This window comes from Eutrigla gurnardus, assembly GCF_963514095.1.
Source record: "Eutrigla gurnardus genome assembly, chromosome: 19".
Lineage (NCBI taxonomy): Eukaryota > Metazoa > Chordata > Actinopteri > Perciformes > Triglidae > Eutrigla > Eutrigla gurnardus.
The window spans coordinates 13,415,018-13,437,038 of NC_139930.1; the positions used below are offsets into that span (position 1 = coordinate 13,415,018).

General features: G+C 42.4%; 2 protein-coding genes across 5 annotated transcripts in view; both read right to left on the bottom strand.

The window, feature by feature from the left end:
• ggcx (gamma-glutamyl carboxylase) overlaps positions 1–22,021 on the bottom strand; it is a 198,885-nt gene that overhangs the window by 66,446 nt on the left and 110,418 nt on the right. The window lies entirely within an intron of this gene.
• kcnn2 (potassium calcium-activated channel subfamily N member 2) lies at positions 258–21,997 on the bottom strand. Of its 4 annotated transcripts, none has more exons than XM_084034465.1 (8): positions 20,960–21,995; positions 20,508–20,600; positions 10,428–10,846; positions 10,069–10,210; positions 9,778–9,888; positions 9,559–9,686; positions 4,756–4,825; positions 258–2,353 (listed from the first exon to the last, which is right to left on the bottom strand). In XM_084034465.1, the coding sequence occupies exons 1-8, from the start codon at positions 21,788–21,790 to the stop codon at positions 2,078–2,080; spliced, it is 2,070 nt and encodes a 689-aa protein (XP_083890591.1). In that variant the 5' UTR covers positions 21,791–21,995; the 3' UTR covers positions 258–2,077. The 4 variants fall into 4 exon arrangements, with proteins under 4 accessions (XP_083890591.1, XP_083890590.1, XP_083890589.1 ...); XM_084034464.1 differs by having other exon boundaries at positions 20,508–20,603; positions 20,960–21,994; XM_084034463.1 differs by lacking the exon at positions 4,756–4,825 and having other exon boundaries at positions 2,188–2,353; positions 20,960–21,997.

The following is a 22,021-nucleotide window of genomic DNA, read 5'->3' on the forward strand; positions in this document are numbered from 1 at the left end:
TACAGATACAATAAAATTACTTACTTAAACATTGAAACAGTGGCTCTACTTTTCCAGTCCACCAAGGAAACATAACCCATCTTTATTACTTTAACCAATAACTTTATTACTTTCGCTTTTCTACCCCAATTATACTCCCCCAGAAATTAAGTTGCTTTTAAGTTATTTTTTTAAAAACGTATACAGTTATATGTTGCTGTAATTGTCTTATTTACGCAGGGACGCACACAAACACACACTTCACATGTCCTTTTTAATAAAAAGTTATCACACAATTCAAAAGGATGCAGGCCAGTCAAATTGTATATTTTTTCTTGTTTAATTGTTTATTGTTTAAGTCGCATACAGTATAATCTCTCATTGGTTTCTATGTTGCTGAAGTTTGTGGACTGAACATCTCTCATTCTGTTGCTCATCTGCTTGACTTATTGGTTAGTGGATGGGCTGGTTGAACAAGATCAGTGCTGCTGAATATGATGTCTCCTCTGACCCATATTCTTTGTGAACAAAAAGGTTACACTATGTTCATACTGAATATTATTGTCTCAGAGGGTATATTGGCCACATCAGGGCTTTTGACACAGTAGATACGGAGATAGACTGTATGAAAGGCCATGGAGGATATTTCAATCAAATTCAAATATCTTAATTGGATTTTTGACATGAAAACTTCAAAAACGCAATAAATACCAGACACTCTAAATTTACCAGCACTTGAATGTTGCTCTTCCAGCTCAGCCAACTGTGTCATCTAAAGCCTTTACTGTAAAAAATAAATGCAATCTGAAGTATAATGCAATTTTCAATTGGTCTATAATGAAGTTCAGGAACGAACCTAATAGACGACTTTATGTATCTTAGCTCCAGTCCGAGGAATATTAAACCATATGCTAGATATGCTGAATCTGTCGCTTCATACGTCCCCATCGTTTGTCTAGTCGTAGGAGGTGTGCTTGTCCTCATCAAAATATATAAAAATAGGCATTTTCTCTTTAAAAGGTAGATACGGTTTCAGCGAGTTGTTGTTCAGCATCTGTTGTTGCCCAGCTGGGGTGACAGCAAGCATAAATAGCACAGGAAGGAAGGACAGGAGGTGAGACACAGGAAGACAAAGGGTAATTGGATAATTACTGAGTTTGTTGTCCCTCAATACATTTCTGTAGACCTCTACAGGTGTACGCTAATAATTCTTTGTGGAAAACAAAAAAAAAGGGACTTGCTTCATCAACACTAGCCACAACTTGAGAACTGACAATACTAAACCCATGCCCAAACATCTCAAATGTTCTTCTTTTAATGAGCAACGTATCTTTATATCATACGTCAGTCAGCATTGAAGTGCATTGATTAAAAAGTAAGTGCAAGTACAGATTTTGATGCATTCATTTCAACTAGAGGATTAAATTATTTGCAATGTCGCCCCCAAAAATAGTCATTCTACAGGGCACTCTGCAAAAGAAAACCAACTATAGTTGATGCTGTTTCTAACCTAAAAGATATATGCTTTTTTTCCTCATTTCAAGCTTTTTAAGTTATCTCTGAGTGACAGTGTGCAGGAGAGACTTTCATCTGCTGTCTGCTCTCAGTTCACTCCAGTCCATCAAACACAGCACTTTTCCTCAATATCGCTGTCATGCTTCCTGACTGATTTCTCTGTGGTTTCTCAGTTTGCTTTGAGGAAAAAACGGCAACTGAATCAAGCCAGCGGAAGCACAAAGTCTGTGAGAAGCACTATTTTAGTGCAATAGTTTCACACGTGGTTACCTTGCCACCTAAAACTGGCTATCTCTGCATAGAGATGGAGTAGAGTTTGTATCGTACCCCCATCGATGGGCCTTTTACTGAGGGAAGCGCCATTATTTGTGGTCATGTCACCAGAGCAAGGATAACATCATCTTTTGAGGTAATAAAAAACAAATAACAGCATGAAGTTATCCATTAAAATGCATTGTCCCCAGTATCTTGGATTCTGTCATCAGAATTTGGATAATAATTATTGAAACCATAAGGCTTTACGATAAATGCAACTTGGCCATATGATGGCAAAAGTCTTCAGTGGAGGCATTCCCCTTGGACTCTAGCTGCTCTCGGAGGAGGTGGGCGGTGCTGTGGAGGACGACCTCCGTCGGGACACTGACTGTGAGCGCTCAGGGCTGTGTTTGTCATAAGGCTGGAGCTGCACCTCCAGGAAGTCCCTGTGCTGCTGGCTGATGACCTGGCTGATGAGTCCCGGCAGAGCCTGCAAGTTACTCAGTAGAGTCTCCAGCTTTGTCTCTAGCAGGGCGATCCTCTTCTCCATGTCCTCTCCTCTCTCATTCAAGTCCGATATCATGTCATACATGATGTTCTGAGTCTGGAAGAAGGGAGAGGGAAGACACTTAACATGAACGTTTTCCAAATTGGTATTATTTTTGATGGGCAACCTGGAAATACTGTCTGTATCCATTATTAACACACAGGATATCATAAAAAACATGCATCTGCAATACTTCAATAAAGAAACAGTGGAAAGAGTTCATTCTGAAAAGAGAGGAAAGGAAATAAAAGAATGTGACCTTCACATCAAAAGATGAACTTTCTCAACACATTTCAATGTACAGATGTGGGTATTGTTTTATTACAAAAAAATGTGAACCTATTCTATAATCTCAGCACACAAATGCTAAATTGAATGGCGGCAGAAAAATCAGCATGAAAATATTGACAAATAAAATCATACAAGTTAAAGTAAATGCTTTTATTATTGTACCATCACAGTGTCTAAGCTTTTCCCAGTGAGAGGAAAGTAAATTCCACCTAACAAAAAAAAAGAAGGCCACCAGGTTAAGTTACAACAACTGTCCATTCAAGACTGGCTGAGAAAGGTAGATTTTATATGACCAGTTTCCAAGAATTCATGTTTCCATAGAGACCAGATTACATTATCCCATGACCTTGAGGAGACAGGAAAGGTGGCTGCAGAGTTTGCATCAGCCATCTATTCACAGACCTCTAAACAAATACTGTAGCTGTTGTTTTTTAACTTGTGAGGTTCAGTCTTCAACGTCAACAACACACGAAAGTAATCCACGTTACATTTTGGATGAGGTTTGGGGGTTGATGCTGATGGAGGGTGTTTCTGAGTTATTATTCAGCGGAGGACTAATAATCCCTGGCAGCCTGGAGGTGATGCCCATCCATCACTTACCTTGTCCTCTTCTGATTTGAGGCGGGGATAATGAGATAGGTTGTTTTTGTGAATTAGTGAAAGTAGCACAACACCGCTCAACCTGACGGCTAGTTTACTGTGTGGTTCTAATACTAATACTTGATTTGTTGTCAGTGGCTCAGAAATGCATTTACATTCAAACATTTGTGCAATGATACAAATGTAATCCTTCCTTTTGACTAAGACATTGATTGCCTGCGGAGCTGTGCTGACCCAAGTCTTGGTCTCATCTGTAAATCATGAAATGTAAGAACACATTAAAAAGTGATGATGTGAAATGCTGGCGACCAAGAAAAAGAGGCAGAGTAAACCATTAGGGAACCAATATCATAAATACGGGATGAAACTGATGGAGCAAGAATATATGCCCTTATTGTGATCAACCTCATACTGCAAAATACAACCACAAATTGACACCATCAATTCGTTCCGGGACAAGAGAGAAAGAGAGAAAAGAAGAGAGGCAGAGATGGTTTCAAACAGAAGCACGAGTGAACAATTTGTGCAATTTGAGTACATGTAATTCAGCTTGAACTGCAAAGTGGAGAAAATATGCATAAACGGTGCATAACGTAGGTCACAGAATGAAAAACCTACGTTCATAGACCGTAGAGGACATAATGGGGATACATTGTGATCTGAGGAATTTCACATTGCACTGCAGTGGCGATGCAGCTGCCAATGATGTTCAGCTCTGTTTAGCTCCATCTTTCCACTGAGAGCACGAGGAGAGTGAAGCTACTCTGCCCTCTGATGGCAACAGACTCTTATAGCAGCGATTAGAGATCCGGCTGAGTGCCACTGGCTTTAAGCCACCTCATATCCAATGTCACATCCCCGACTCTCGCTGCCGTTTTACAGCGCGGAGGTGGTTGGGCGATATTAACTAGGCTAATACCTTTCATGACACGTTGGCCTGGATCCAGTTTCGACTGTGCCGTACGTTTGAATGTCAAAGCCCTCTGCCTCTCTCTCCCTCTCCTCTCTTTCTCCGCCTTTACTTCTGGCTGAATCATCAGATCACAGTGTGTCTCCCTTCCCAGGTTACTGTTTTTTTTGCTGTGTCAGGCTGGCTCGCTGCCTGGTCTTCCCCTAAGGTTTGTCAACTTCTGTTTAGTGCATCTGGAGACAAACATCAGAGAATACATAACGTGAAGAAGAAGAAGGAAAAAAAAAAAGGGTGCCACAGACACAAAGGGGTTTCTCCTCACTCTCTCATTCAGTCATTTTCTGTAGCACGTCCTGGGGGAGTGTCATTTACGCTGTGGAACAAGATGAAGGTATTATTTGAAACCCAGAAGATCAGAACCTCAGGTAAGCGCAGACAAACCAGATGCATCGCACAGATTTATTGTTTTAAATCACCCTGTGAACAGCCTGTCTGTTTATTTGACACCTGTAGACTTTGATTATATCAGAAAACACAACTAATTCAGCGAAGGGAACTAGCATGCATTGAATCCAATCACACAAAAGGAAAGAATATCAGGATATAGTTTTGTGTGTCCTAATGTGCAATGCAGCAGTAGACTGTTAGTCTAGCTTACCTTAGCAAGGTCCACTAGTGAGTTTGCTTGGTCATTCAGCTTGCGTTGCTCCATTTTAACACTTCTCAATCTGAACACAAGACCATTCAGAACCCAATGAATGAAGGCTATCAGAATCGTTCGGCATTAGATTTGCGCACACACAAGGCATACACACGGAGGACACTCCTAGGACATGCACGGGACGTTGTGTAGAGAATGCAGGGGGTCAGTCTGTTTGGTTGAGCTGCATGCAAGTGGAAAAGGAGACCACAGAGGGTGGGAGAGCTGCCACTGACGAGACGAGAATGAGACCAGCTCTGCGACCGACTCAACCAATACACACAACCATAATAAAGGAATGAGGCGCACGCGAAGATGTCAGATTACAAAACACCCAAAACTATTATATCTTTAAAGTTCTCCTTCTGGTTCAACCGACTGATCTCTGTTTTTAAATTATTTAGTCACTAAAAAGCCTCAGATATCAAATGTTGTAGTTTTGATTGCAGCAATCTGCACACATGTTGTGACTTCCAATGCAAACATAAAAAAAAAAAAGTGTTCTCTCACTCATTCTCTTCCATGAGAATTGAGAAAAATCCAAAAGGTTTTGGCAATTTGCCATTTGAAGGAATCCTGTTAATCTTTGTTTTTAAAAAGTCACAATCTTTCCAGTGACAACTTATGGCCCACTTCTGTATCAACCAAAAATCCTGCTTGTAAAGTCTGCAAAAAATAACTTGCCTACTTCATACGACGTGCTTAAATAATTCACATCTCCTGTTTAATTAGGCTCCTAAAGCCCATTTTTACTCATCTTCTCGGAGGGCTCGAAAACAGCAACTGTGCAGTATTGTAGAGTGTCGACCTCACGTGGCTTCTAGATATTAAAGCGTCCCCCCCCCCCCCAAAAAAAAAATCACCCACGCATGCTAAATTAAACTGGCCACAATACACAGAACAGCATCTCAACAGCAAGTCTGCCAACGTTTCAGATTTTTTTTTTAAATAATAAAAAAAACAACCTGTAACTAACTGAGACATTTTGAGGTGATTATAAGGTTGTGCGTGAATCGAAGGCAAACAGTGATGAAGGTTGAGGCGGGATTTAAGGGGCCCTCGTGGGGGTTGTGGACTGCTAATTAGCTTGAGATGCACCCATTCTCATGCAATGCAGGATCATTTCTCTATTTCCTGAAGACAGGCTGATGTGGAGCGAAGATGATGGGTTAGACCAACACAGGGTGCCACGGGAGTCACTAAAGGAAGCTACAGGCGAGGGAAAGTGTTCCGACAACCCGAGGACCGAGGTGCTTCATACAGAGCAGATTCTAAAGACAAGCACAGAATACTATTGCACTTTTATTATTCATGTATTCAAATTAAAGGAAAACGGAGGCGTCTTAAATGATGGAAGATAATATATATTCAATGCTAAATGACATTAAAACCTAAAACATTATACATTTCACAGTTGGATGACCAATAGCGTCCAGATGGGGTCAAAAAACAGGGCGGCTTGAGGTCAGGACAAGGAAGCCCTGTCTTCCACGTGTCTCCTTCCCTCAGTCAATCACTTCTCATGGGTTTTTCTCCTTTCCGATTGCCACTCTAAAGCTGCTTGCTATTCATCAGGGGGAAAACTGCTACGCTTGGTTTTTAATACCCCACTAAATCAACTAGGGCAATCTCAGTTAGTGCTGCACCGTACTTGTTTTCTTTGTCATGACCTCCCTTTACCTCATTGTGGAACGAAATGCTAATTTCTTCTCAGTGTAATGGAGAGGGTGACCATTCTGTGTGTGTGTTTTTCCCCCCACCCCGTCCCTGCTGACGGCTTCATGCCGTCGGTCACAGTCGTGGCCCCTCGGGCTCAAACGGGATTGCTCCGAAGGCTTTACCCCAACCTTCATCTCAGGTCACTTTCCCGATCCTCCAATCCACTGATCTCTCAGCTAAGCAGCACTCACACCGCCCTGCCTCTCGCTATGATTCCCACTTCAACCTTGAAGATGTAGAAAAGGGACAGCGTTCCCAAAGGGGATGGTCAAGGAGTCACTTGAACGTGCAACAGCATGCCTGTGGTGTGATATATAACCTCTTTAAACGCTTCCAACAGCTAACCCTGCTCGTTCGCATTCAGCGGTATGTCCATGTTATTATGCTGTTGCTGTACTGTGTCATCCAACAGAGAAATGGAGGAGATGTGGCTGGAAATGTAGCAACAGGCGTAACAATGGTTCCACACGCCGAATGATGACCCTGAGCCGTGATCCGTATGAGCATGACTGCTACGTTGTATAACATGAGTTGGGGGGAGGATATTGTAAATCATATACTCGTGCTACTGCAGGTCTGTTACCTGTAGAGCTCTAGTCATCATCCTTCGGTACGTGAAAGCACAGTTGATTGGAGTTTAATCAGTGGCTTTCTGATTAAAGATCAAATTCTCATCACATCCATGCAGAAATGGAAAGAAAAACACCCTCCATCACCGATAATTGAAATTCACTTCATATGCATCTGTGGGTGTGTTTACAAAGTGCAGCATGGGTCTACTCAACAATATGACGTAAAAAAAAGTCTTGGTCATTTGAAGCTGTTTGTTTGCAAAAATTGCTGTAAGTTGAATGAATGTGAGTAATGTTAACAAATTGACATGCTACTCAGTCGAACAGACGGCTAATAAAAACCTTTGTTGCAGCTTAAATGAAACGACCAGGCAACATTATGACTGTGTCATGTCAAAACAAATCATTGCAAACAGCGGCATTTTTTTTTTTTTTTTTTTTTTTTTCCGTGGCATGAATTTCACTTATCAAATGAGGGAGTGTAATTTTTTTTAAGTCACATTATTGGGTTCAAGGACAAGCTCTCGTTAGCATGCACACAACAGGTCTGTATCTACATGTGAGGCGAAGACTTACTTTCGAGCTCTATCGCATTGTGTCGACACAAACAGGAAAAAAAAAAGGAAACATGAAGTAGACAAATGAATTATTGCAACATCAGATAGATACATATTCAGATGGCAAAATCTGTTTGCTCAAGTCCCGGCTGCTGGAACCCTCGTCTCTACGCTGTCACCTCACCTCTGTACAGCACGGGGCAATTTTCTTGACTTATTTCTTCCTGCAACCAGCGTGTTATCTCCCCTGTGTTTCCGGTAGCTGCAGCTCTGCTTGCTCTCTAAATGTAATCCCCTCCCCCCCCCCCCCCCCCCCCACACTAGCTTTCAGAAATACAGTTAATCAAAACTTCCTGTAAACATTCACCAACAGAGGCAGGGCCTCAAAGCGTCTACAGGCCACGTTTAACAACAGTTTAACACCTCACATCCTTTACAGTGATTGATGAAGACCACCGGGACAGTTTCTCACACCGCCTCACAGCTCTGACCAGAGGAAACGGACACAATGATATCTGATTTTGATGTTTGCTACCACCTCATGACAGGTCAAGGATGGCTCTGGGCTTTTTCACTTGAGCGATCCGCTCGCTGTCGGGCTGCTTCCTGTCCTATATTCACCTCACCCTCCGAGCAATGCTTGAAAAACTCTCCAAGATAAGGCCTGTGAACACGCTGCCTCGTGAAGGAAACAGATAGGAGGATAAAGGTGTGACAGGGGGGATGTTGACACCATGCTGAGTAGTTGTCCTTGCACACTGAGCCCACTGAATCCGGTTCTCTATAGATTTAGCTTTAGCTCCGAGGGATTTCCATTATTAGGCTGTCCTAGAGAACAGGAGGTGGACGCGAGACGCTGTCATCGCTGCTGCAAATCGGCTGAATAAGACAGCAAGGACATAATGACTCCGTAAAGCAACCGTGACAAAATGCTATTAAACGGCACAAATCTGGATGCGGGTTGCAGCAGCAGACAGTTTGTGCATTTCTCTCTACCTTGTCATTAAACACCCCCAAAACATTAATGTACGTTCGAAAGACTCAAGAGCAAATCGAAGTTGCGCTCCAAAAAAGATCTATATACATACGTAAAACCACAGAAATAGGAGATATTTTACCTAAACTACATAGTTTTAAAATCACTGCGCTTCTAATTGCTCATTTTTTATGAAGCAGAGAATTGATTGGCCGTTACTGGGAGAAGCTGCAGACTGGATGTGCCTGTAAGCACTGTAGGTTGGAGAAAAACAAGAGCGAGGTGAGACTAAAATCGATACTGTTAGCTAGCACTCCGGGGGTCCACGGGGACCTCACTAAAAGACTAGCTGACAGGTAAGTGTCTGACCCGCCGCTAGGAAAGTAGAAACCCACGTGCGTCAGCCCTGAGGTCAGCCTGACTTCTGATTTACAGCGAAGGAAACACACATGAGTCAATCTGACAGCAACAAAAGGTGTGAGAGAAAGAGAGAGAGAGAGATCAACACCACATTGCTGTGAATTTGGTAACTTTGGAACACTTCAAATTAGTTTTGGAACTGACTATTTGCATAATATACCCACACGCTTCAGAGAAAATGCCATTTTACACATGAAATATGTAATGGATGCAGAAAACAATAACCTCAAGCGTTTCAGAGAATGCTATTTACATAAATATAGTCTTCTTGCTCTTTATGATGCAGAATCAACAGGCCAGCTCATTGTCACATCTGGAAATTTAAAGTCAGTCAAGTCAGTTGAAACAAGTAGAAAATCCTTCAATAGTATGAGCAACATATTTTTGCTACAGGTGTCAAACAAGTCAGATTTCAGGTTGGTGTTGCATTGGTAAATCAGGCGAACACACCTGCGGGTTAACAGGCGTTAGATCGCGAAGAGTGGCGAGGTCAGGGGTTAAGAGCGGGGGAACTTACTGGTGAATGGCTTGGAGGAACTTCCTCTGGTGCTTCCTGACTCTGGCGTGGTCCATCTTCCTCACCAGTTTTGTGTTCTTATAGATGAGCCACGTCTCCCTGAGAACATTCGCAGCTGTGTTTTTCACCTAAAGTGCAAAAAAAATAAAAAATAAAATGTCTAGAATGCCAACAGGTGAACGATCTGTGATGTCAAAGTAACCGAATGCTTCCACTTACTCTTTTTGTTAGCTGGGTGTCCATCATAAAATTGTGGACATGTTTTTCAGCTTTGGTTAACTCCAGTTTCTTTGCCACCACAGCCACCACCAAGGCAGTGCAGCCAGCACCCTGTGAAATAACAAGGACAGCTACTTCTTTATCCCAGTCATGACATAGGAGCATGTTAGTAATCCCTTTTTACAAAATCAAAAAAATTATTTTTTACAATAATTAATTATATTATTCTAAATGATAATATTGATGTAAAAAAAACACAAAAAACCGGAGCACTTATTCTGCTTTTCTCACCATAATGCCAGTCAGGAGGCAGACTCCTTTCCCACAGTATGTGTTTGGGACCATATCCCCATATCCAATGGTAAGAAACGTGATCGAGATCAACCACATGGCTCCTAGAAAGTTGCTGGTTATGTCCTGGTTGTCATGGTACCTGTAATAAATAATAAATTAATAGACGTCCATGCACCCAATGCACTCCAGCTTCTAAAATGAAAGCAGTAGTACTCTACATATGATTTAATTAGTTGGGAGACTGCTGCACTCTTTTCTTGTAAATCTTGCTGCTGTGTGTACGTTATCTATTTTTATGCTTTATCTATGTTTCATGCCGAGCGGTGCTGCATAGCGTGAGAAAGTGATCCAGGCACCTCTCGCAGGCTCTCACAGTCCATGCAGCGATGATCCACAGCGAGATGGTAAAGACCAGCAGCACGGTGCCGGGACAGATGGTCATGAGGGTCTTCATCACAAAGCGCGTGTTAAAGTTAATCTTGTTGAGCGCGCCGATGCTGCGTGACGAGGCGTCCGTGAAGAGCTTGCTGTGCAGCAGCATGACGCGAGCGATGAGGTACAGCCGCAGGAACATGGGTATGGACAGGATGATGTCCACATCTGCATCCGTCTTGGACGGCACGTAGGAGTAGGCCAGGCGCGCCGTCCAGGTGAAGGTGTAGTTCCCTGGGATGGGGTGGATGGCGCACACCAGGATCTCCAGGCAGATGAAGAAGATGCGCTCATATGTCATGGCTATCCTCCAGTCATCAGCTGCGTTGTCCACCATAAATAACTGCAAGGAAAGGGCACAGTCAGGCTGATGGAGGGTAACATTTCCATCATAGTGACACAGCAGGCTACAGGAAATCATTAAACCCATTTAAACAATAAGTCACAAATAGCCCTGAGTCATAAAAATCCTATTTTTTTAATAACATTTTTTAAAGACTGTAGCATTTCTTTATCCCATGTTGCTGCTCAGTTAAGACAAATTTAATGCATAACTCTATTTTGACCACTTGGAGGAGGAAAGGAAATCATAAATAACTGGTATGATAAAGGGGGAAAGCTACACTCAAGGTCAAAAAATGACCTTCAGATATGCACTGTGATATCTGATGAAGGTTGGAACACTGAAGTCTTTTTTTTTTCTGAATATATTTACAGAATATTTTGTTTTCACCGATTTTTCTTGTAGATATTTGTTGTTATTCGCTTCTATGATATGATACGACAACCCTTCTGTGTGTAATTTGCATAATTATTCTCCTTTTGTCAGCATAATTTTTCTCCAGGTTCTCAGATTTCCTCCCACAGTCCAAAGTCATGCAGAATTAAGGTTAATTGACTTCCTCTAAACTACCCATAGATGTGAATGTTAGCATGTATGGTCGTCTGTCTCTACGTGTCGGCCCTGTGATAGCCTGGTGACCTGTTCACGGTGTACCATGCCTTCACCCAATGTCAGCTGGGATCGGCTCCAGCCCCCCCCCCCCTCGACCCTGAATAAGACAAGCACTTACAGGTGATGGATGGATGGAAGAAAAACCCTGCAATTACCTATATCTCAAGCAAGCGTTCTCAAGTTTGATGTTGAAATGAAATGGATGGATTACAACGGCTGTCTGGAACGTAGATAGTTACTCAGAATTTGAGCTAAAATAATGAGCAAATTAACTTATTCATTGAATATGATGTCATTTTCAAAGCAAAAGTAGTAGCTAAGATTCACTGCTTTTCTTTGTCACATATATACACATCACTGAAAACTGAATATCTTTGGGTATGTGACCTTGGGTTGAAAAGAACAAGACAATCGAGACATCACCTCGGGCTCTGGGATTTGAAATTCTACAATAAATGGCAAGAATGAAGGCAAAGTACGTGATTTAAGATAGTCTGCTTCCACACGTGCACCTCCACTACTGCACAAATGACTCTGTCTCTCTCTCTGCTTTCAAATCCATTAAATAAAAGCATTGAAAAATAAGTGTTACATTAACAGCATGCATCTTCAACTGTAGATTGTTATACTGATGAGAACATCTGCTGCCTCCACATTAGCATTAGCTTCTGATCGCCTGGCCACCCCGACCAGAAGGTAGGCCGTTCCACCGGGGACTTGGGGCGTGGGTGGATTTCAACACCCCTCATCACTCTTCTCCACCCTATCCTCCGTCATAGCTTCCCCACTTGGTCACCTCTGCTGCTGCTGCTGCCGCTCCCTCCTCTTGTTCGTCCCCTCCTTCCTCCTCAACACTTTCAATCAAATCTGGAGTTGTCTTCGGTTAGAAGATTCACTGCTCGGTGGGTTCACCCTGAACTGACCATGACCGCTATCGCCAGCTCGCTCACAGTCATCCCTGATCATGCTTACAGTCGTAGATATAATCTCTCATCTTACTGCCCTTCCTGTGTTTCACATTTGTGTTTGTTGCAGATTAAATTCTATCGGACTGCATAACCTCCTTTAGATTTGTCAAATAATTCCTCTTTTTGTCCTGTCCTTTCCCCCTCGATCACCTCCAAGGTCCCCTGCTTGCGTACGGGCCATCACAACTGGCAATGGATATTTCACAAAATGATGCTGTCAGCAAATGCAAGTGAGGTTTCCTGGCGGCTGCTTTTGCCATGAGAGCAGAAGCCCCTCTAAAGGAGAGAAAGAAAAACTGCACATGATCACATTTTGTCGGACACCTCCTTAATATGCTAGGTAATGAATTATACGATGCCCGGTGACTTCTCTGGATTTTAAATGGAAATATGCGCACACAGTATAATGTTTACAGTTTAAACAGAACAGGGTGCACATTTTAGCTCAGCTCATTTTTAATATTTAAAGTGTGCAGTTTAAATGTTTTAATGGTTTAAAAACGTCTTCATTCTTTCATGGCATAGTTTTAGTTTTTATTTCATCTGTTTCTTGAAGCATTTATTGTAAAACAAGCTATATAAATCATAAAAGTTAAGTAAAAAACAAGCCTTTTCACATATAAATGTTCCTTTCAATATGTTTCGCCCCGACCCACTCAAATCATTTTCTCTCTTTTAGCTGTTTCAGTGAAATATCGTATGTATTGATTTATTCTTTAAGTTTTAATTCTAAGTTATAAGATGATAGAACTAATATCTAACACTGGAGGCACACATCACCACTCGGCATCTTGCCAACTTCCCTCCATTTAGTTTAATTTGGAATTTCTCATTATTGAAGTAAAAAACTGTCCCAATCCTGGAGGGCTAATGGGATCAGTGACCTAGATTGTAAATTCAACAGTGAAATGTAACATCAAATTGAGTTGATGAGGTAATCGTATTTCTCACTTTGAAATAAAAAGCCCCTATTCAACACGTTCAAGGACAAAGGGAGCACACAGAAAGAGAAGAATAACATAACGCAGACATACTTGAATGCTCCACATGCTACAGCTTGACAGCTTGGAAAGGCACGCTGAGACTACAGCAACACACAACCCTCACTGAACCCACAACAGCAAACACAAGCACGCTCATTATAGCTTCCCGAGCCAATTATATGTCCGACAGCCTCCCTACAAGAAATATCAACTGTCAACAAGCTGGCACAACAAAAACAGAACAAGCTGCAGCAAACACGTGTCCCCGAACAAACGCACAATCTGACCCACAAAGCCTCCACAGCTCAGTTATATTTATTTAAAAGCTACAATCAGAGTTTCCCCCCCCCAAACACAAGAAATGTGGATTAAATTTTCAGGGGGCAGTTGTTCATATCAAATGAGCAACACCAAGCTCCTTTAACAAGCTGACATCTGTCAGAGAAGTGTGTAACTCTAACCACAGCTCGCCTTGTTCGCCTTTCCAAGTGAGTGTAATGTAGACACGGAAACACAAGCTGTGACTCCACTCTGCCACGGTTCCTTACTTACAGAGTTAGGGCCCTGAAAGCAGCTGAAGCTATTGTTTGCACACAGGCGCAAGCAGCGTTTTATTTTACGTTTCAAACAACAAACGCCGTCCCGTCTAAAGCAGTTACAAAGTTTGTTACCTCAAAACAATGTAATTAAACATTTAAACACAGGTTGCATAAGGAAAGCCGACTTGGTGGGTAAAAGCAATTATGGTAATGGATGACCTGAAATACAATACCCAAGGGCCCTTTACCACAGAGCATCAAATATTCCATGCGAGCAGCGGAACCAACAGTTATGACAGAGAGGTGGAGGAAACTACCACTGGGTGTTTTAAATCATGTCAAAATGTGATACGGGGGACGACACCGAGAATCAGGCCGAAAAACACAACACTGTTAAATTAGTTACAGGCTGACAAATCGCTTTAAAATCCGATGTTAAACACGGTTAAAAACAGATCTTTAATGTAAATTGATGTAATTTCTTAAACTACGGTGTAAACTACTATATATTTCTGTATTAACAGTATATATATATTATTAATAAAGCAATACTGCCTTCGACTACAGCAAGGAGGAGAACAAATAAACTCACAAAAACGGCATCAACAAAGAGGAACATCGATTTCAAGCCGAAGCTTACAAACAAATTGAAAATTTGGGGATTTTTTTTGAGCTGATTTGACACATATTTTCTCACTAAGCTCTAGTAGTATCATAGTTGTAGTTTTATTTGCCCATATGTTTTCGAGTAGCTCTTCATCAATATGCTAAGAAGCTCACTATGACTAAGCTAACATGCTGATGTTTGTCTCACCTGCATTTATTCAGGTCCATTGGTCTCAGTTTCATTCAAAGGCAGTGTAAAAAGGGCAAAGAGAGCGTTGCTCTCTTTCTAAGGAATGCCCTGATCACATTCACACATTTAGCAAAAACAATCACACCTGGAAGCTGTCCAGTCTGCAGCTCCGCGGAGCATTTGGTGGATTCAGGCAGTTTCACATAGACCCATCTGCACAGAAAAGTCTGGCTCCACACATTCTTATCCTGCTGTCGGAGAAGAAAACGCTATTGGCTTGCTCGTGAAACAAATCACAATCTCCTTGGTTGGTGCTGAGACCAGCAGCCAGTGATGGTGCCTTTGCAAAATAGAAAGCAGGAGTTGACAACAGGCGGCCAATGGCAGGCTTCTGGTATGGATAAGGGCCTTGCTCAAGAGCACGTCAGTGGCGGTCATGAGGGAGGGGCAAGGTTGCAAGTTCGCTTCTCTAACAGTGAGGCCAACACCGATGTGTAGCAGGTATAAACGTTTACTGTGTGGAACATCATAGTTAAGGTTGTTAGCATGCTAATATTTAAGCTAATATACTAGTTAGCACAAAACCAAAAGTAGAGCTCAGACTGATAGGGATGCCATTGTTTTGAAGGTATTTGTTCATAAATCAAAGTATTGGACAAATTAACATTTTAGTGTGGTAATGGTTCTGATTAAAAGTTAAGCGACCACCAAGGTCATTTGAATTCCTCCCGAGGCGACTATGAACGTCCGTACCAAACTGCATGGCAATCCATCTAATATTCCATCATTTCACTCAAAACCATAAATGTCAACTTCACGGTGGTCATAGAGTAAAAGTCAAGGGGTCACTAAAGTCAATAAGCTTCCCCCTCTAGGGGATGAGAATGTCTGCACAAACCGTCCATGGAATTTTCAATCTGGATCAAAGTGGTGGACTGACTTAAACATCTCTTCTTTATGAGTCGTTTATGTTTTTTAATTGGACCCCTATAACCCCTATATTATTATATGGACACCACACCTTAATCTAAACCTAATTCTTCATTTAACCTGAGCCCAAAATGTCCTCACTTTCCCAAGTTTACTCACTTTCCAAAGTGAAGACATTTGGCATCCTCACAGTGACAAATACCACACATCCCAGAGAGCATGCTGGCACCTCTCAGCTTGTTTTCTGATGGATACAAACTACAGTATAATCACAAAGAGCTCATGACGCGGAAGTGTCATTCATGTCGCGTCATTCATGTCGCGTCACGAAGACAATGCTGAATTAGTCCCGAGGTCGTTGTCCTCCTGCTGCTGTCCTGCGTCTACGCTGTCGTCTCAGAGGAGTTCACCTGCGATGCTAAGCTGGGTTGGTTACTGGTTTCATGATGCTCAATATAACTAATGGAGTCCGGCTCAATATTTAATCTGTGTAATGTGGAGATGGGAACGTATATCTTGTCACTGAGGATGAAATCGCTCAATCTCATTAGTGAATTAGGTTGAAAGGTTCTGCCCGATTAGACATTAATGCAATGCTTTATTTATGATATCAAAGTGAGCCACTAAGAGGCCACTTTGCTGAGTAAATCCGAAAGCCGTTGCTGATTCAGTTTGCTTTTGTTTCTGAAATTAAGCCTCGGATTTGCATATGCATTCTTCTACTAAAGCAAAGCAAAGCCACTCTGCAGAAGGAAAGATTTATACAGGCTTTCACTTTGGCTTCAAAGTGTTGCCGCCGCGGCCTACGCGTTAATAACCTAAAGTCGTCTCCATGTTTAAAGTCACACGCGGAACATTTTTTGTAAATGCCATTCATTAATAATTCTCAGGATTCTCCACTCATTGGTAGGCTGAGCGTCTCTGCCCTTGAAAGCCTGTACGTTCAGTGAAAACACCGAGGTCACCAGCCAGCGGTGGTTATCTGACTCCAGTCTGGAGTCTCAGGTGGAGGACAGATTTCACTGTGAGAAATGCAGAGCGTCTCCATATCTCTGACACATACACGACCACCCAGCGGCGGTCTGGATGGATGGCCAGCTTTGACTCTCTTTGGCGACGTGTTGTTATTTGATCTTTTTTTTTTGCAGATTATGAAATGTTGAAACATCAATGCTGACTTTTATCACAAAAATACAACTGTCCCTCAAAGCATTTTGCATTCGTTTAAGAAAACTCCACAGAACCGTCATCACAAGGTAGAGCGACAGCGATGGCCCGAACACAGATGCCCCCCGGCAAACATGCCTTTGATGCGAGAAGAAAAGAAACGTTCAAAATGTCAGTTTCCGTCTGTTTGGGAATTAGGTTGAACTCATCAAGCATCCTCGCAGCGAGAGCCAGGAGATGCTCCCAGCTCATATCAGACTTTTGACAATGACAAATCAAAGTCATGGAGCAGCTACAGACTCTAACCTCTCTATTTCCACTTGCACTATACGGTAAGTCGCTGTCTGCCAACGCAGCAAACTCAACTAAAAAGTCCTCCAGCAGATCGCCAGCTATTCCCAAAAAGACACCACTGGAGCTGAATCAGGCCGATAACATTTAAAGGAGAAGTATAAAAAGATAGCGAACCACATTAATGTGTACAAAGGAGGATTAAACCTAATTGTAGATGGCGGGACAAGTCCGAGGACTTTTAGCAGAACATGGACCCACTGTCTGTTAATGCACTTGGCTCAGTAGTTCACCCCCATCACTGCCACTGCAGCACAGCAGATGTATCCCTAAACAATTCACATGACAGCTGGTCTCCAAAAATCTACCTTGTCCGACTCCGACCTGACCTTTTGTGTTTTCAGTCACCATGAGGAGGAAAGAAACGTCCTGTTTCTACACCCTTATAAAAGTGAGAGGGCACAGTCTTTACCGAGTCTGACAGGCAAATCAGTTTTAAGAGGTTAGAAGTGGTGGGGAAATATTTCATCATCCTGACTAATGCTTCTACATCTGACAGGCATCTGTGAGTACACATGGATGTGCATGCATAATCTATTTCACTGCAGGAGCAACATTTCTCACATCGGAAAAAAGTGCACTTTAGAGTACTTTATATCACAAAATGGTTCGGGCTCGTAGTCAACAAAAATTAAGGTGATGGTTATACTGAACAACACTCAGATACTTTATATATATATATATGGATTGGATCAATCGGTTTGTGCTTTACACATTATATCAGCTTAGACTTTAGAGACCGTGCCTTTTGTGTTTCAAAAGTCTGCACAAAGTCCGATAAATGACCTCGGGTGATGCTACTTGAGTCTGCTTTTCATCTCTACATGAGCCAAGCAGCTGCATTAGGAGCTACTATAACACACTTTAATATCTGACCAAATCGTTGGCAGTCATATTGCATTGTGGGTAAGTTAAGCGGCAGGTTTTGACAGTTTAAGGCAAATATGCGGAATAAAAAATACCCCCAACAAGAACTCTGGTTCTTTTGATCTTTTTTTTTCTATTCTGTCCATCATAAGTAAAATTTTTACTGTAACTGTAAGCGTCTGTTACAAACTCAGAATACGTTTCAGAGACATTTTAACCAGATGCACATGAAAGAAGCACATGGAATCTAAAGGAAACGATAGTGTTTGTGTGTGTGTGTGTGTGTGTGCAGGATAGATTTTGAATTAATTTTTCCATGTGTGTGTGCAGGATGGATTTTGAATTAATTTTTCCATGTGTGTGTGTCCGGTAAGTAAATATGTCAGTCTGCAGGAACTAACTAATGACAGGCAACAATAGGCACAAATGCCTCGCAGGCACGGAAGAAAAGGAGCAGCTGGTGTGGTGGAAGTTGAAGCAAACACTATGAACTGGATTTAAATAGGAAGACAGATTTGGGTTCCAGGAACCGGCTGATAGTTTCTTCCAAAGGGTACTTGATGAATGAGGCGTTAAGGCATTCTACGTTTGAATAAATTGTATATAAATCATTGTGGAGAGGGGATATGTAATGAAAAGTGCTTGCAGTAATCCACTCTGGGGCAAACAATTGCCTTAATAAAGTTTTCTAGGTCAGCAAAAGAAGAAACATCTTCATCATGAAGAGAGAGAGCGCTATCCAGGGTGAAAAATGTTTTGGGTATCGACATGACTGTCAGATGTATCGGGATCAAAGACGTTTGAAACAGCCTTCCTGTGGGGTAAATCTGCAGCTACTGACAATTATAGGAATGGAAAGAAAAGCATGTTTTAGAGCTAAAATGAACATTTCAGCTTGCCTGTAGCGAAGGAAGGAATATTGCTTCACAGCCATTTTTAATGTGTGAAAGAGAAACCACCAGCTTTTTTTTAAACTGCTCTCATCACAAATACAGACGAGAACAATCCCGTGTTTAAGCATCTAACTGGCTTGTTGTGAACAGAGAACATAGACGTAAGGCCGAGGCAATACCAATTTAACACAGTCTGTTATAAAACTGGCTGGATGGAAACCTGCTGCGATGAAAAAAAAATGTCCCCTTTGCAAGATATTCATCACGACTAAATCAATACATCATTTAACATCACGAAAAGTCTGCACAGGCAGGAAGTTAACAAGAGCGGTTTTATGAATTGAATAATTTAAACGGGATTAAGTAAAAGGTGAGGAAGGCGAGGAAGGGAAGAATGAACAGCGATGCTCGTGTAAACTTACAGTACGCTTCCTAATTTATAAACAGCTATGGGAACTGTCTGCCCGGGAAATGAAAACACTTCTGTTATGCATTAAAATATGGTAATGGTGTCTGTGCATTTCTATCATCCCTCATAAAGAAAGGTTTACAATGAGACATCTGAAGGGGGCAACACATTTTTACTGTTGGGCTGTTTTAATGACTGATACTCCCCTGGGACTTGTAAGCACTAAATATACCAACAGGCCTGATGAATACACTGTAGCGAATGCAACTTTGAATTCAAAAGAAAGCTCACTTTTTTTTTCTATTCTGCTAAAACATATTCTACATCTCGAATAAGAGCAGATGGAAAAAAACAGCTGGATCAGCACATACAATTCAGCTAAAGGCATTTAAAAAAATGATCCATTAACATGATTAAACATGGTGTCATTCAACGTTTGAGAAAATGCTTGAGTTGGGATTCTTTTCAAGTGAGAGAGAGAGAGAGGAAGTATCTGATACATGAAAGCTCAACATATGTCTATCCTGCAGAAATTGGCAGCATTCAATAAACAAAGTGCAGGAAGAACTGTAAGTAATGTAACAATGCTCTGAGGGAAGGACATAAACTATCCAAGTCACATCTCAGGGGAGGCTGCCAATCTATTTTCATCCACTGAGCATAGTGAATATAATCAAAATATACAATGAACTGTTAACGTGGCTTTAAAAAAGGATGCTCAGTCCACTATGCTCTATGGTCATTCATGCAATCACAGGGCCGGTTCGATGTGTTGATGTTCCAAACATGGAGGCATGGAAAGAACATTTTTAGATGAAGAGAATAAGAAGTATGATTTGATTGAATAGCTGTCCCATACGGCACAGAAACTTCACTTGCTTCCACAAGAAGTTATTTGCTTTGGTAGAATTTGGCCATTAAAGTCAATAAATAACACATTTTCTAACCAGCAAATACTCCATTCCCCTCAAAATGTGATCACAATCAAACCAATGTGTGATCTTCTTCTAAGTTGTAAAGGTGCATTGATTTTAATAAAGCATTTAAAGGTGGTGAGACATTTACTGCTATATCAGCCTGCTGCTGCTGACCCTTCAACACCAACAGTTAAAGATTTAAAGGATAAGAAAAGCGTTGCCACATTACCTGGATCTCTCTTGCATGGTAAATGATAATCAGCCCCAGGAGAATGATTGTAGAAAGGCTTATCAGGCATTTTAGAGCTAATGAATACAGCGACTCCTGGAAAAGAGCGACAACACTAAAGCCAAACAACATGCAACATCATGACATTAAATCACATTCTTATGGTGCTCAGCCAGGCTTGGTCAGCCTACATGACAAAACAACCTGGACAAATACTAATCAGCTTCTTAAGGTTTACTGCAACAAATTCTCACATGTGATATTTCTACTATTTGCTGCTGATGGTTGGACAGCGGTGGGCCTTTTGGCCTGAATGTGACTATGGGACACTTTGCAGTGAGCCTAGGATGTGAGTGCTTTCCTATGACACCTTTGGCACAAGTTTTTTTTTTTTTAATTACTTTTCTGTCTGTCACATAAATCAACTCAGTGGCCTTTCTGTAAATACGCACCTTTCCATAGGCTCCCCATGAGAGTTCAGTCTCTATAACCATAACAACGATCCCAAACATCCCAAAGATTAAAGCATAGTCGCTGAGCCGCTTCCTCTTCTCAAACAAGGCCCTCCGGTGCCCGAGCTTTTCCCCAATGTTCTGGTTCTTCTTTTTCCCCGATTTGCCGCCTCCTCCTCCTCCTCCTCCGCCGCCGCCTCCGCCGCTGTGGCCGCAGCCTCCCCCTCCGTCTCCCGATGCATAAGGCATCAGCGTGGTGGAATTGTTCTCCGGCTTGGATACTAAAGTGTCCGACGCATCTGCGGCGGAGACGGGCTGCAACGGCTGGGACTCGGAATCAAACTCGTGTATGTTTCTGCGGGACGAGCTCAAGTTGCTCAGCGGCCGCATCACGCCGCCGTTGTATCTGCAGCTGCTCATGGCTATTTCATTGTAGGAGTTACTGTCTTTGTGGCTGCTGCCCAGGCTGCCCCGCTGCTGCCGATCGCGGCAATGCTGCTGCTGCTGCTGCTGCTGCTGCTGCTGATGGTGAGGATGATGATGATGCCTGGATGAACTACCATGACTAGAGGGTGTGAACTCGCAGACGCTGTACTGGCAACCTTGCCTCGAAGACGTTTCCGAAGGTGTCCTCAAAGTTCCCACAGTGGTCGGCGACGTCCCGCGAAAGACGAGGCTTTTTCTCGCATCACAGGTGCAGTTGTTGCAGGTGCAGCATTGGTCGTGCTGCTTGCCGATCCGGTCCTCCCGCCCGCAGTAGTGCTGGTACTTACAGTGCTGGAACTGCTGCTCTGGAAAGAAATCGTTGTGCAGCGGCAATGGGCTTTCCATGTCAGTGCTGCCGTTTAAAGCAGCAGTCGGGTAGCACAGGGCACCCGACGAAGGGCGTTCTGGTACTTACGGGAGGACAGAGCCGCTGCATGGATAGACCCATTTCGGCTTCGGTAGAATGTGAGCGGAGCCACCGATTGGGCAGGGGGGGACCACAACAACTGTCTCGACGTCATGATAAGGTTGCAAGCAGGAGATGTGAAGCCCAGCCTTATTTCACCACGATCAACA